Source organism: Dermacentor albipictus, chromosome 1 (genome assembly GCF_038994185.2).
Source record: "Dermacentor albipictus isolate Rhodes 1998 colony chromosome 1, USDA_Dalb.pri_finalv2, whole genome shotgun sequence".
Lineage (NCBI taxonomy): Eukaryota > Metazoa > Arthropoda > Arachnida > Ixodida > Ixodidae > Dermacentor > Dermacentor albipictus.
The window spans coordinates 24640051-24656692 of NC_091821.1; the positions used below are offsets into that span (position 1 = coordinate 24640051).

The following is a 16642-nucleotide window of genomic DNA, read 5'->3' on the forward strand; positions in this document are numbered from 1 at the left end:
GAACTTGATGTTACAGGCTGAACACGACGACTGCAAGACGACGATGGCAAGACAGCGACGACATCCACGATGACAATGTCGGTACGACGACAATGGTAACAACGGTGGTGATGACGGCAGCATGATGACTACGGCACAACGGCGCCTGACCCCCATGATGACGGCGGCGAAGGACGATAACACATCGTTGAGGGACGTCTAATGCAGCGAAGAGCATGTCTTTACGAGAGGAACACTGAGAATAAAGGCTGCACTGAAAGGAGCGCTACGAACAACTAATTAACAGCTCACTATAACTATGGGCGTGCTTTAAAATTTTGTATATCTCATCTTTCAGTTAATTGACTCTCTCTGTTCTAAATCTCATCTCTGCCCCTTTTACTTACCCATAAGAATGATTTCGAGTGTGCTCTCGGGCCGTTATACTTCATCACATCACATTCAAACTAGGTTTGGTAGGGCATTATTGCACTGCAACGTGAAGGAGCATCAGGAACCAGCTGCGAACCTGCAGCATCAGTACCAATGGACCTGCGATGCCAAGCTCCTGTGGATTTATTCATACAGTGGCATCTACAACAAAGACTAGGCTCATTATCCTGCGCAGGCAGCCAATGGCTCAAACTCAAGAGAAACGGGCACGACCCCTAACTTTAACGAAGCATCGTCTTCGATTAAATGAGAATATTCTATAAATTTTCCAGGAACTCGCGTGGCAGATGGCCAAGCTTTTGAGACCGTAAAACCGAGTAGGTTCAGCAGTCAACAGCGCACGCTCCCGGGACAAATCAAAGTCTAGTGTCTCACCTCGATAGAACCCGAATCTAGAAACAGCCAAGCCAATTTTTTCCGAACAGTGCCGACTGTCCTTAAGACGAGAACATACCGAAACTATCATGATCATCATGTTGCTATGGGACCAAATTCACTCCATCGTCAGGCGCTACGGTCCCTTGTGCAATTTCTTGAGTGTGCCAAGCTAGTGAACAGAGTGTTCCAATCATTTTCTCACCGCGCCGCTTGGATTCCCTGCATTGCAGGCACTGCCCTTCTAGCACCGGTGCGGGCGCTTATCTTAGCACTTGAAATTTACTACAAAAACATTACTCCAGAAACAGTGGCAGACTCTGCGCCTATGATATAGTACTTCTATGGCACCGGCTAGGTATGGTCCATGTCTCGGTTTGCGTTTGCTGCCGGCAAGGTCATTACGATTGTTTCATAGATTCCTATAATATGGCTAGAGATTATTTTTGATGATTGGGATAGCCGGCCCTTACGGGGCATATTTTCACACTACTAATCATTTATTGAACAAGTGAAACGCAAAACGTATAGCGGAGCGATTCGCACGAATTCTTCCGACTTCATGTTTTACGAAGCAGAAAAGAAAAGCCAATAAAGGGACGCGGACTTGGACATATTTGGCATTCTTAAATAATTTACAGGATAAGCAGCCTAAGACCACACGTAACACAGTGGCACCAACGATATAGCACGATGCCGAAGACTACGCCGACGACTGCAGTATGATGACGACAGCATGACGAAGACGGCGACACGGTAACGATAGCATGGCAATGAAGGCTGCGGCACGATGACGATGGCGAGCCCAATGGCATAGCGAAGACTACCGCAACGTAGACGATGGCTCAACGACGCCCCTCCGTTGACTGACGTTTAAGGCAGCGAATAGCTGTCTTTGTGAGAGGATCGCTGAAAAATAGGGAGAGATAAAAAGGCAAAGTAAAGACAGGGAGGATAACCGGAGATTATCTCCGGTTGGCTACCCATGGAGAGGCAAAGGGATGTGATAGATCGCTGAGAATGACTGCTTCATGCGCAGCCGCGGGGTGACCGACCAAGCTTCACTTGGCCAAAGGTGCCTAACCCACGTGTTCTCAAATGATCTTCGACTTGAAGCTCTTCTTCCACTCCGTCGAGTTGAGCACAGCGCCACTCCTCGTCTGAAGAAGACGCTATACGTTTATCCAAAATTGCCCTGGAGTGTCAATGAAGCGCAGAGACCCATTCTGTCGAGGGGCGATGCTGTCATCCACTTTCTTCAGTCGAGGTGGAGTGCCGAGTGGAGGCACGTTCTAGAATACGTGGGTAAGTCTGTGTCCTTGTGCTTCGGGTTTTGTGTTTCTGCATTTCGTGCGCGCATTTCAGCAAAGAGGTCATCCTTACAGCACCCACATGGTCATCGAGACGCTCCTTAGGTCATGATTGCTGTCATATATAAATTTGCCCCAAGTCACTGTATGTAGCCTATTAAACTTACCAGTATTTGTTCCGACTCACTGTATGTAGCTAGTGAAACTTACCAACAGTAGAGAGTGCCCTCTTCGGTCTGCTTGAGAACTGGCTCCTCTTCGAACAAGGTCATCCCTACGCTTCGGCATACTCCATGTTGACTTTCTAGGCCAATGGAACGGTTGCTCGCAGTTTCTGAAGTCGTAAAAGACTTTAAACTATTACAGCAGCAGAAGACCTGACTCACAGATATGTTGACATAGTTATCATACGCACAGTAGCATGTTTGTTTTCTCAATGTTCTAATTTCGTTTCCACGTGGTCACACCAACCTGCATCCGTATTATGCTTTCGACTCTTAAATGTATACAGGAATTTCGTAGGTTTGTTGCACATTAAGAAGAGACGGTGTGAAAGATCACAATATAGATGGATGTCTCGTGTCTTTCCTTTCAGTCTCTGTGGTTATGCTTTATAAACCTGCGACTACGTCATACCAACAAAGCAGAATCTGAGCTCTTGTCAAATGCATATACGAAGCATTAATGAGCTAACCTGCCATGGGTTCTATGCATTGTGTCTGACGCTAAACGCACGTCGCGCTGCACTCGTCCTTTGCCACGGAGGTGGCTGTTGGCAACGTGTTTGTGAATTCGAGTGGCGATATAGATATAATTCATTCGCGCATACATTTTTTGTTGGACTTCATTTTGAGATTGATGATGTCCGTCTTTATACTCCTCTGCTTGAGTTACACCCAGTAGCAGCACACTGCAATACCATCAAGGCTAAACCCCATGAGCGCGATTTTGTGCGCGACAGCGACGGGTTCGAGCGACGGATCGGGCCGTCGCTTGAACAGATCGCTCGGTCTTGTCGCCCGATCGCTCGGTTCTGCAAATCTAGAATTCGTCGCTCGTCGCCCGCAAGTGCTATGAGCGACTAGCCAATAGCGCGACAGCGACGGGTTCGAGCGACGGATCGGGCCGTCGCTTGAACAGATCGCTCGGTCTTGTCGCCCGATCGCTCGGTTCTGCAAATCTAGAATTCGTCGCTCGTCGCCCGCAAGTGCTATGAGCGACTAGCCAATAGCGCGAAGCCGGAACTGGATGTACATAACTCAAGTACTTCCGATTGTCGCACGGCACGAGCAAACGATTGAATTTTTATACGTGCAAGGATAAGAACCTGCTGCAAGACTTTCAGAAATATTTTATGCTGCTTTTTACAGTAAAGCACATCAACTTAAGTTAATAAAGCACGCGTAACGCTAGTTTCGGCGCCTATATTGCTGCCCTCATACCGGCAACACTGGGGAGACGTCGCTCGAAGTCATCTCTCGCATGGGGTACAACTTGTAGGCGACGAGCGAACGCGACAGCCATCGCCATCGCGTCGCTTGTGGCTGTCGCGTGCAAGATCGCTTGCATGGAGTTTATACTTCAGCGTTGGCCTCTCCTCTTTCGGTTAAAACATTCAGCGATTATAAAGTTAAAAATGGTGTCGCACCAGAGCAAAACTCACGGTGAAACAAACCAAACAAGAAAACTGCAAACCTTCGAAAGCGGGATCCCGGCAGCCGCGGGAATGTAAAAAAAGAATTGCGTTTGCCAGCTTGCCGATTCTCGCTTTACAGTCACTGGAAAAGCACGAAACAAAACACAAATCGCAAGAACGAAGCAACACACTGCCGTTGCAAGTGCAACTTTTTTATTCAAGCATTTTCGTCACACTCTCTTACGCATCCCACGAGCCGTGTGACAAGCAGACAGACGGTATAACCACGCATGAAAATTTCTACTTACACAAAATAATACCACATGTATACAGCCAGCACAAGTTGGAACGTACACTTCTCGACCGTCCTGAATCGAGGTTCGTCGTCGTCGCGACTGCGCCTCAGACGGAGGAAGAACGATGTCGGGAACACGCGGTCTCAGCAGCGGTGGCCATCTGCGATTCGCGGAGTTCGGGTGTCGCTTTGCAGTCGTGCGGGACGTACGACGTGGCCGGAGGGCGCGGAGGACGCGTGGAAAGGGAGACACGGCGCGTCGTTGTGCTCCGGGAGGGCGAGGGGGGGCGTCTCGTTTCGTTACGTGCATCGCCCAACCTTACGTGACACCCCCCAAGGCTTGTTGCGTGCGCCCTCGATGGCTATCAGTTTCAGCGTGGCGCGTGCAATTTGCTCCGCGTAGCCGCGCACAATGCCGACTAGCCACGGTATGCTGTTTTCTTGCAAAGTTTCTGAGCTCGACGACTAGCAGAACGCCACCGCAGTATATTTACGGCTTTCCTTATCTGAAAAAGCGCGCCTCATATGGGCATTTAGGCCACGTAACAGAAGTAGTAAACCTTCTACTATATTTGTTGCCAATCTAGGAGTATGCCGTACCGCGTAGTGCGCGTTCTCGGCACGCAAGAAGACGCCAGTGCAGTTTGTGCAACGAATAAATGTTATGCTGGGCTTTTGTTTCTTTTCATCTAAATTTTTACGACAATGAACACTATAATTTTCTTGCCTGAATTTACCAATTGGTGCCTTCTTGGTCTTGTTTTTCTCCTTTCGTATTTTCTTTGTTTCCCATGAGTTGATTATGATTTGACAGCAAACGAATATCAGTTTAAAAAAGCAAGACGAAACAGTCTACTGTTGCGTCATATTTTGTTTTTCACTGGAATGAACAAGAACCTAAATTTTCACAAGAACAACATAACTAAAGACCGAGGCGAACTATTTCATACTGTATGAGCAACAAAACCAGCTCCAGAGAAATTAAAATGCGCGACTGAAAGCACAGCCCCCCATCACAAGGAGCATGGAAAATGCTAAGTGCTTCTAGCACAGTTCTTTATTTATGCCACATACATACACACCAATGCACTTTCGACAAGCACACTTGAGAATCATATATATATATATTTGTATATATATATATATATAGCGAAACAAGTTGGTCTACATTCGCGCCTCGGCGCAACATATCTTCATTTTAACTCCAAATACGCATATTTACAAGTGTGACACTACACGGACGAGAATTACAGTCAAGACTAGAATTACAGTCGCAAACGTCAAAATAAAAAATAACTAAAGTAGAAAAAGCTTTTTCTTAATATACACATATCATTCTGACTGCTTGGATTAGGTGGATGCAGGACAGTAGCAGATGAACGGACGCATCTTCCCAACTTTCGTAGCTTATACCTATAGAACAATCATATTATTTCTTCATGAACAACAGAAAATTGTGCTTTCCTGCGAATATTCGTGCGTACTACTCGGCTGCCTTAGCTACAGTCATACCGGGCCGTTTTCGAGGAAGCGAAAAAATTTTCAAGACCATCACAACTACGAGACTGGCCAACGCGATATTGCATCATCTTAACGCCTTCTAGGCTTCGCATGCGATCATACAATGAAAGCCTAAATCTGTCATGACATCTCGTCAAGATTGAGTCCTTTCAGCTGAGGCATTTCAGGCAAAGGAAGCTGTGCATGGACATCCGCTGCGTATCTGTCCGGGTTAAGAAAGCCACGGACGCCGAAATAAATACGACAACATGCTGCTTTCGCACACTGTAACACGCTCATATTTGTCCAGGTATATAGCCTTAGTGTACTCTGAAAATCATGACCGACTAAGCCCAAACTCCACTTGACAAAGAGAGCTCAGATGCTACATAAGACGCCGAGTACTGCACAACCTGAAACAAATACATATCGCTATAGGTTATGTACAACATGAATTTTTAACCATCGCCGGTGGTAATAGTAGAAGCGCAATGACCCTTCTCAATGAAAAAGGCCACATTAAACGTCCCCTTATTTCATATGCAATCATCCAGTAGTCGAACGAGTAATGTCGTCAGCGCTGGATAAAAGAAAGGAATAAAGCGAGAAAATAGAGCATTTGTTTGCATGCGCAACAGTCAGAAGCGTCTAGTTTTTATGCGCTTTAGTTAAGAATACAGAAATTTCTCAGGGGTAAAATCTAACAGCAAAATTAATAATATTACTCCAGCATGCAAGTCCCGCTATGACACCTTATAATTTTGATCACGGAATAGTAGTATAGGGACAGGAGTTACTAGTGAAACTAAACACTGATTAAGCTGACTGTTTATTACTCGTAATTTCGGAGAGAAACAGTCGACCCGGGACACGTCGACAGCTACCCGAGTGTCCCTTACGTTAACGCTCATTGGATCAAGTATCGAGGTCGGAGGAAATTTGTTTGAAACAGTGTTGCCGATTCAGATGAGACCACAAGTTCATAACATTGGAAGCGTCGACACACAGCCAAACAGTAGAAACTATTCCTTAAGGGATATCCAGCAACCTCTAAACAAATGCCTCGATTTTTTACAGATAATCTTTTGCCTTTGATAACCACATCAAACTTTCGTGTGCTGCCACTATTCATGATTGGCGCCTGCCACTTGTTACTTTAAACGTCGATGTAAGTTGTTCTGATCAGCCCTGCCCAAACTCTTCACTGCGTTACACGCGATCGCTAGCTTTAAAAGCGCATGAACACAGAAAAGACAAACCCAACGATATGATGGATTGCAGTTCTCCGGACTAGACCGCGAAGCAGCTAAGTGGACGGCGGCCATAAGCCTCGTTCTTCTACCTCGAACACTGAAAGAGAAAGTCTCACAAAGAAGCATAGGCAGCGCGTGTTCACGTGTACAAACGTTTTTTTTTTGTTATGTTTCTAAGTCGTCAACGCAGCTACTGTCGCGCCCTTCGACGAAAACTTATTGCTCGGAAACGAACTATTTAAGGAGGAAAAAATTGGACATATAAAAACGGCGTCAAATGTTCAATCTTTGCGGTTAAATGTACTGTGTATTGTTTTCTCCTGCTGGCTGGATATTATATGCGCCTAGAAGAATTTCCACTTGAAAGTGTGCCGCCTGTTTGTTGATTTAGCGTGAAAGTAGGGATTACTCAAGGCGTTACTGCACCGTCTGTTTTTCATGGTCAGATCTGTTAGGCTTAGCTGGATTCCCCAGATAGAGTGACAGGGTCAGTTCTTTCCTTTAGGCTTGCGAGCAGTTCTGCGCCAACGTATACGCTGCTAGCTATCCGCTAAATTGGCTACGCAATTACGGCGCCAACGTCTTGCTCTCAATTCCCTACCAGGCGTCCTGAGGGGAGCCTTCTCTCTCCCCCAGGGCTTTCTGAGAGGAGAAAGCTGCTTCAGCGTCGGCGTCGTCTCGTACAGTACTCTGCGAAGCATATGGCGATGCTGTGCGTACTGACGAGCGTGCTCGATGCACAGATTTTCGTCTAGGCCAGAAACGCGCCACATCTCGCTGCCGATTTAAGCAACGGCGCTGTTCTTTGCCTCATACATGCCTGAAATAACCGTAAAAGAAAGAGAAAAAGAAACTGAGAGAGAAGAGAGAGAGAGAGCCATAGGCTGGAATTGGTCGAGGGAAAAGGCGGGGGCAGCGTGACAGGCGGAGAGAAGAGGGGCGAGTTTAGGGCGAGCGCACCCAAACCATCATTCGCGGATGGACGACATTGCCGATCTCGCAGTTGACAGTGCGCGTCTTGCCGTTGAGCACGAAGACAGCCTCGCTGGCCGTGGTGACCATGTAGGTGCCGAAGACGCCCGCGCTGCTGATGGGCCGGTTGGCGTTGCCCCAGCGTGCGCCGCGTGGATCGATCGCGCGGCCCGTGCCCGTGATGACCTCGACCTTGCCGTCCTGCAGGTTCACCAAAAGAATGTCCTCCTTGGTGGACGAGCTGGCGTACAAGTCGTAGCTGTGGCTTGTGCGCGACGTGAAGAAAGTTGCGTCGCTGATCTGCAACGTTGTCTTCACGTCGAACAGGAACCGTAGACCTGCGAATAACAGGCAGAGCAAAAAATTAAAAAAATAAATAAACATTGAAGGTAGAGAATAACCAAAGGAACAGACAAATCGCATTGTTTCAGCGACTGGTACATGGAGTAGACATTTCTAGTGGTGCAACAAGTGCCACCGAGAGAAAAATAATGATAACATGGAGAGATTAACCTAGAGCGACAAGCTTTGCATGCTACTGCAGGTGTAATATGTGATGAGGGATGAAAGAGAGCGAGAGAAAGGAGGCACGCATACAGACATGCAGGTACAAAACGGACTAGTACGCCAGCTCAAAATTATTTCGTGCCTCACTGAGTACTGGGTCTAACAGGAATGTTATTAACGCCTTTGTAGCACACAAAGCAGAATCAGGACACCGCCATGGCTCAAGGGTGTTCCGCAACCCAAGGCGTCATTATGCAAACTAGAAGTGAGGCGTGCAGACAGGACACAAGAGTAGAGAAGTGGACAACACGAACGCCGACTATCAACTGAAGGGAGCACTGAGGCTAAAAATGAAAGAAGACACAAAACTCATCTGCGCATGCTCAGGAATGGTAACACCACGTGTCAATCGGGTACACGTGCTGGTCTACGTGAGAGATAACTGTTAAGGCACTTAATCTCTTCCTTATGTAAAGTAATCGAAGGTTGACTCACGCACGCACTTCCACCATTATAGATATGCCAAGCCTCTACCATAAGACGGGTATCTTCATTCTTATGCCTGTACAGTATCGCGCATTCATCTAACTTTGGCTTGCAGTTACAATCTCGGCAATGTAGCGAAAGATTAGAAGGCGATCCACCGGTTAACGACCTTTTATGCTCCATTAGCCTCTGATTGATACACCGTCCCGTTTGCCCTACGTAGAACTGGCCACAGCTAAGGGGAATTTGATATACCACACCCATACGACATTCTGTAAAACTGTTGTTCTTATTGTGCTTCACTGGACAAATATCTGTTCGTTTTTTGCCTTTAACCCGCTCCTTTTTATTCTGTACGGCAGCGCATATCTTACCTAGCTTACCCAAGGCGTGTGTGGCTCGTATTTAGCATGTTTGTTTTTAAACACAGCTCTGGACATGTTAAAGCGTCTGCAAATGCAAATTACATGGTCCAAGTCACAGCAGCGTAGTTTGGTTGGTGTCCACATTTATTATACAATTCCTCTATTTCTCAATGAATTGCGGTGGTCTCAACACAGTAGCATACCTAAAAGTAAACAGCACAAGGTGCAGGCAGATGAATATCGAGTGGCGCCTTGCAATGTTTGATGTTCGCAGAAAATAAACCTTCCATTTCGATGGCAGCTTTCGCTAAGAAATTCCTTACCCAGTATAATACATTTGTAGTTGTTCCGACTAGAAGCACCGCACTGCATCATGCAATAGAGACTGTATGACGTGGTGTTGATCCCTTTTGCGTGTTTGAAAGGCATAGTGGGTGTTACACGCTGCTGAATGCAAAGATACAATGTTTGCATGAGCTGTAGTTGGTTAGACGAGCTAGCGTGAAAAATTATTTTATGAGTAAGTTCGAAAAGCAAGATTGTTTCTACTAGGCTCCGGAGAACTATATCCGAGAGCTTATGTAATAGCCGGATTTTTACACATGTGTTGTTCTGTTATTTCTTAAGTAGCGTCACTAAGAGGGGTCATCTTTTGTGAATACGGGTGCGCGAGCGTGTTCTACCTGAACCACTTAATGCATAGGCGCCGACTACGGGGGCGGGCTCCAGGGCCCGAGCCCCCTCCGGACTTATCAAGAGGGGCGATGAGCCCCCCCCCCCCCCCCCCGTGTGTTTGTGAGCACACACACACACGCACACGCACACACACACACACACACACACACACACACACACACACACACACACACACACACACACACACACACACACACACACACTAACTAAATTGCCATTACGAGAGCTTTGTTACCCACATAATTTGAGATTTCTTTTGAATTTCCTCGACATTTACACTTTACTCGGGCTAATAGCTTCATCATCATCGCTGCATCATCGTTGGCGCGGACGTGCACGGCTTTTAATTCATACATTCGTTTCATACATGCCTCATCCGCATTTTCTCGCTTCAACGTTGTTTTAAATTTCCACTGTAAACACCATGCAGATACACAATATATTTAAATGTACACACAGGACAAAGTTTGTTATACTTTGGAAAGAGATGGAGGTAGCATATTAAAATTTTTTTCTAAAGGTATGGATAGCCTACGCCTAGAGAATGAATACGTTGCTGCATGTTTAGCACGCTTCAAATTGCTTTGCGTGCTTTTTTGACCATGGAAAAAACCTATAGACTTCAGTGACCACTTCGGCAGAGTCTTTTATCAATGGCGTGTGAAATGCACGTGAATGTTGAGTGTCCCAGTATTGCTGGGACACACAACATTTCAGTAAGCAATGCTAACGACTCATGAAAAAATAATTCTAATAATTTATAACATTTATTAGGGATGGAAACATCGTCGCTTGCATGCAAAGCCACTGTCTATCATATGGAGGACGGTGCACGGCCTTGGCTTGTCTCAACAGCAACGACACCCATTCTGTGCCCTAGCCCTCCATCAAGGCCGCTCGCAGGTTGATATAGCCGAAGATTTTTGTGTGAAGATTTTGGGCAGTGTGGTCACCATCAATAGCGAAATTCTGGCTGAGGTTCCTGCGACACGCTTCTCAGAATTGAATGTGTCCTTATCACTAGAGGAATTGGACACTGCTCTGGCCACATGCAGGCGCTCCTAGTCGCCAGGACCAGACGGCATCACCTACACTACTTTATGCCACCTAGGTGACGATGGCCGAGGCAGACTTCTGGAATGTTGCAACCAGTCATGGAATGATGGCGTCGTTCCTGAGCGGTGGAAGTCCATCCGCTTGATACTCCTCCTGAAGCCTGGAAAGTCGCCACTTGACCTATAGCGTCCGAGCGAGCCATTGCGTTGTCCAGCTGTGTTGGGAAGGCCATGGAAAGAATGATTCTCACACGCCTAGAGTGGTACCTTGAGCGCCACAACGTATACCCCGAGGCCATGGCTGGGTTTCGAAAAGGCCGTTCCTCTACTGACAACGTTATCGACCTCGTGACGTCTGTACAACAAGAAAAACACCGCAAGCGTAGATCGGTTGCACTTTTCCTCGATGTGAAAAGCGCCTATGATAATGTAATGCATGAAGCCATCTTTGATGTCCTGGAAAATAATGGAATTGGTGGACGCATGTTTCGGTGGATTCGGAGCTATCTATTCAAAAGATCCTTCTTTGTGCATAGTGCAGTTAGCCGAACCGCTGACCATTACACTTGCTGTGGCGTCCCGCAGGGTGGGGTTCTTAGCCCCACTTTGTTCAACCTTGCAATCCTTGGACTTGCCAACGTTCTACCACATACAGTAAACCTTTCCATATATGCTGACGACATATGTATATGGGCCTCAGCAGTTACACGTCTCCAGGTGTGTGCACGGCTCCAAAAAGCAGTGACCCTAACATCATCGTACCTGCGTGCTCAAGGCCTCAGCACACCTACACTACTTACGACCGAGAAGTGCGCCTTAGTCGCTTTTACCCACAAGCTCATGACCTGGTACCCCATTTCTATTGACCACGAAACAATTTCATACGCCAAATCTCACCGATTCCTAGACGTTATTATCGACAGAGACCTTTCATGGAGCAGGCTTACTTCTATCGCCCATATACTAAGGTTTCTTGCCGGCAAAACGTGGGGCACATCCGTGGCATCTATGCTTCAATTATACAGGACGCTCTTCTTAGGATACTTGCGATATAGCGCACCAGCGCTGTCCAATGCAAACAAAACTAACATCCATGACCTACAGAGCATTCAAGGCCAAGCCCTTCGAACATGTCTGGGGCTACCTCGAAGTGCATCAACCGTAGCAACAATTGCCACCATGAGAGACCACCCAATAATGACTTATATAGCTATCGACGCACTCCGGGCGCATGTTCGCCATATATACAGGCTCCCTGACCACCATCTCGCCCGCTTGCCTGAGAAAAGACCCCAGACAGCGTTCTCCAAATCATTTGCGGCTAACCGGCACTCTTTGTCATTGAGGCCCTCACCCGCAACAAGAACGCCATCCCCTCTATGGTGCTTGAAAAGCCTGCTGTGTACCTTGCTGTTCCAGGAATAGTGAAGAAAGCTAGCCTGACCACCGCGGCTCTCAAGCAGATCACATTGGAACTTCTGCATTGTTCATACGCTAACAGAATCCATGTTTACACGGACGGTACCGTCTCGGAAAATTCGACGGGCGCCATTGTTATACCATCTCAATCAGTCGTCATCAAATTTAAGACTTCACACATAACGACATCTACAGGTTCCGAACTGGCCGCTCTTCGCACTGCTGTCGAATACATTGAAAAAGAACCGCCCAACAAATGGACAATATTTTGTGATTCGAAAGCAGCCCTGCAGAGCTTGCGAGGTTTACGACGTGGCAATTATGAATAGCTGGTGTCTAAAATCAACGAAACTTGCCATTGGGCTTCTGAACGAGCACATGAGATCATCTTTCAGTGGCTGCCGGGACATTGTGGCATCGTTGGTAATCACCTCGCCGATGACGCAGCCCTACGTGCCCAGGATGGCGCACCAACACTCCTTATACTTAGAACGACAGAAAGCTGAGCTAGTTGGTAAGGATTCATAATGCAAAATAGAAGTGAGGCGTGCAGACAGGACACAAGAGTAGAGACCTAGAGTAGAGACCTAGAGACCTAGACCAAGAGTAGAGACCAGAGTAGAGTAGAGTAGAGACGGCGTTCGTGTTGTCCACTTCTCTACTCTTGTGTCCTGTCTGCACGCCTCACTTCTATTTTGCATTATGACTCCTTATACCTTTATCGAGAGTAGACGCTGCAACACAGCTTCACAGTCTCGCTCCTACCATCACGTTAAGTTACTGGCATACACCACAGAACTCTAAGTGTCGTTTATACAACCTCGACCCATCACTCAAACTTAAATGACCAGCAAACCTTTCACGGCGTGACGCAACACTGCTATGTCGGCTGTGGGTAGGAATAGCATTCATCTACTCCTACAGCTATCGTATCAGAATGGCGGACTCACCAATGTGCGCTAAGTGCAAGTGTGAACAGACCATCAGTCATCTTCTGTGCCACTGTTCTCGCTTTGATAAGCAACGTCAGACTCTCCAGTGTGCCTTGAATAGACTGGATGACAGGCCATTTACAGAAGCAAAGATCTTGGGAGCCTGGCCTCACAGTTCATTAGCCCAGAAATCAGTTCTAGGGCTTCTTCACTACCTGAAGGCGACAGACTTGAGTGCCCGACTATAGACATCCTACACCTACCTTAGTGCATGTGCAAGTGCGCTACAGACTAATGCTCTCTCTCTCTCTATCACTCCCCGTTTTACTCCCCACGTGTAGGGTAGCAAACTGGACTTCATTCTTCCCTTCTCTCTCTCTCTCTCATGAATATATACAGGGTGTCCCAATTAACTATAATGCACCAAGATTTAAAAAAAAGAGCAATGTCTTACTCGAAGAAAACCTAGCACATATTGTTTACAGTACAATGGAGTAGCCGCCAGTAATTATTCGGTTGCTGAGATTTAATTCGGTGATTGCATTTAATTAACCAACTCGAGAAGTACTGTCCTAATTTTGAAAGTGTCAATGAGGCATTTTTAGGCACCCGAAATGACATCTAACTGCGGTGTTTTTAGCGATGCACTAATCGCGTACAAATTTTTTCCGACTGGCAAAGAAACCCCACGAAATATGAAAAATATCACGTGACTGCGCTCCAACCCGCATCATAAGGCAGCGCCCTCGAACAGGCTCCCTCTGAGTTATCTAGAACGAAATAAAGGAAATAAAGAAAAACATCGCGATCGAGGTAGTGCCTTATCTGCCGCGCCCGCGTTTGGTGTCAACTGGAAAAAAGCTATGATAGCTGTTGTCTAAGAGTAGATGAAGCGCACGGATGCCTTTTTTTTTTACACAATCCCTCTCACTAGAAAAGGGAATTAACAACGTCAGGGCAAATGTATAAATGTGCGTTTTGTTTGGCTATGTCTTTCTCTAATGAACAAAAGGTAAACATGATCCTTGCCTTGGAATCTGCAAATGCAACAAGAGGAAGGCCGCAAATATACATATCAGGCATCGAAGTGGGGCGGCAGACCAAACGCATCGACTATCATAGCTCAGACAAAAACCTCAGACAAACCGACAGCTTCAAGAAACAGCGGCGGTCATTGAGTCCTTGCCTACGCACGGATGTTCTAGCATTTATGTCCTCAAACCCTCATGCTAGCGTGCGGGACGTGGCCGCAGAGGCACCATTTTCCAAGTCATCAGTTTGGAGGATTCTAAACGGCGGCATTTCATCCGTGCCACATTAACCAACACCAACGCTAGAAGATAGGGACCTGCGGAATCATCTGGATTTCTCGAATTGGGTCTCAGAAAAGCCGATGCGTCATCGGATTTTTTGGGCATTACCATGTGCACAGATGAAGCAATTTTCGCAAAAACGCCTAGGTAAATTTGCATAACGCACACCTTTGAAAGGACTCCAATCCACATGGGGTAAAGCTCAATGGGCACCAGTACCAGTGGTTGCTCAATATGTGGTTCGGAATTTTGCGCCGGCGCTATAATCGGTCCCATCTTCTTCGATCATACACTGACTGGACAACGTTACGTGAACGAAATCCTTGAAGGAGTGGTGGATGAGTTTCTCAGCGACGTCCAGCTGTCACGTCTTCTGCTTCTGTGATATCAGCAAGATGGAGCACCAGCACACAGTAGCAGCCGAGCACGGAACTAGTTGATGCGCCTTTTTATGCGTGATAGATTGGAAGGCACGGGCCTGTAAATTGGCCGGCTAGGTCACTTGACGTCTCTCCACTCGATTTATTTCTTTGTGGTTATGTGAAAGATCATGCTTATATAATCGAGATGGACGTCTGATTAGTTCAACGCAAGGATAACGGATGTCCGCCGCAGAATTCCGGCGTCGGTCATCAAGAAACCCTCTGAAGATGTGATAAAACGGACACAACACTGCTGTAGCTGTAAAAGGAGACCTATTCGATCACGTCCTCTAAGCAGCAGCGAGTGTAGAACGGAGCTTACGAATACATACATAATAAGGGCACACCGAAATCTGATGTTTTTTTCCCTTTTTGAGGACAGCCTGATTGCCAATTTGGCTCATTTAGAAAAAGTTTATCTACTTTCTTGAACGCATCCGTTTTGCTTTTTTTTGGTTTTGGTCCGAACACACACACACACACACACACACACACACACACACACACACACACACACACACACACACACACACACACGCACACGCACACGCACACGCACACACACACACACACACACACACACACACACACATGCAGACAAAGGCACCAATGCTCCTGTAAAGGTACAAATGAGGTACTCCGGGAATGCTACATTTCAAGCAATACACTTCGTCTCTTCTTGTGAATACTATACGCTTACACTTAAGTCCCTTGGATTACTGAAACCGGAGTACGCCTGTTCTATTCGGGATCCTACTTATCTGACACTACTTTATACTTTCGAAGTTATATAAAAGTGAATGAATAATTTTTATATTTTTAAACGTATTTTCGGGCCACCAGCGCTCGTTTGGGGAAGAATAATTCTTGTTTGGGTAACTTAGCATCGCATGAGGAAAGTGCTGTCGTTTATGCTTGTTTCATGAGCTCTACGATAAAACCGAAGCTTTGAAAGACTAAATTTTGCGTCGAGATGCATTATTCATTCATGCACCTTGTATATGTCGTGTAAAGCCTGGCCTTGCCGTGTTTCTCCGTAAAGCCTGCTGTTATCCTTTTATTTCCCAAACTGGAAAAGCTTGCAGCCACCTCGTCGTCCTCCTGTAAGGGGCCATGTGTCCTTGCCTCTCCAACCCCTCTCAACAATATCTACAGCCCCAACGAATGCGACAAATATCAATCCAAGAAACACAATCAAGGCGAGGGCTTGTACAACCATATTGACTGTGGGTGCGAATAGTGATTTTTGAGACCGAATCGAATACGAATGGAATAGTACCAGAAGTGAATCGAATCGAATATCGAACAGTTTTCGAATAGTCTTGGAACAAGGAGCAGTCATTATCACAATTGATATAAAACTATGTTCATATCCTTGCATTCTTAAAGTTGGCAAGTTTCTGTAATTACACAGAACGCTAAGAAGCGTTGTTTATTAAAAGCACAAATGGGGTATTAGGAGCAAACAAGTAGTTTATTCACAAGCACAGGGCTCTTCAGAGAGTGCGAATGACCGCTGTAGATACGGCCTGTAAAGTATGGCAACCTGAGCGACGTACCGGGGGTAGGGGGCACCCTGTAAGTCTCCACCTAGTGGACATATACATTTCGCCTGCTGCTGAAGTTGTGATTGGCTGGTATGGGTTACGTGTCCGAAGGAGACAGGCAGCCCCA

At 46.6% G+C, this 16642-nt stretch overlaps 1 protein-coding gene across 3 annotated transcripts in view; it reads right to left on the minus strand.

Moving 5' to 3' along the window:
* Nucleotides 1–7535: 7535 nt before the first annotated feature.
* The window catches only part of LOC135909421 (follistatin-related protein 5-like), a 490536-nt gene continuing 481429 nt past the window's right edge, over nt 7536–16642 (minus strand). For all 3 annotated transcript variants that reach the window (XM_065441374.2, XM_065441372.2, XM_065441373.1), the window contains exon 15: nt 7536–8111. In XM_065441374.2, the coding sequence (XP_065297446.1) occupies nt 7747–8111 (365 nt within the window). In that variant the 3' untranslated portion in view covers nt 7536–7746. The remainder of the gene's footprint in view (nt 8112–16642) is intronic.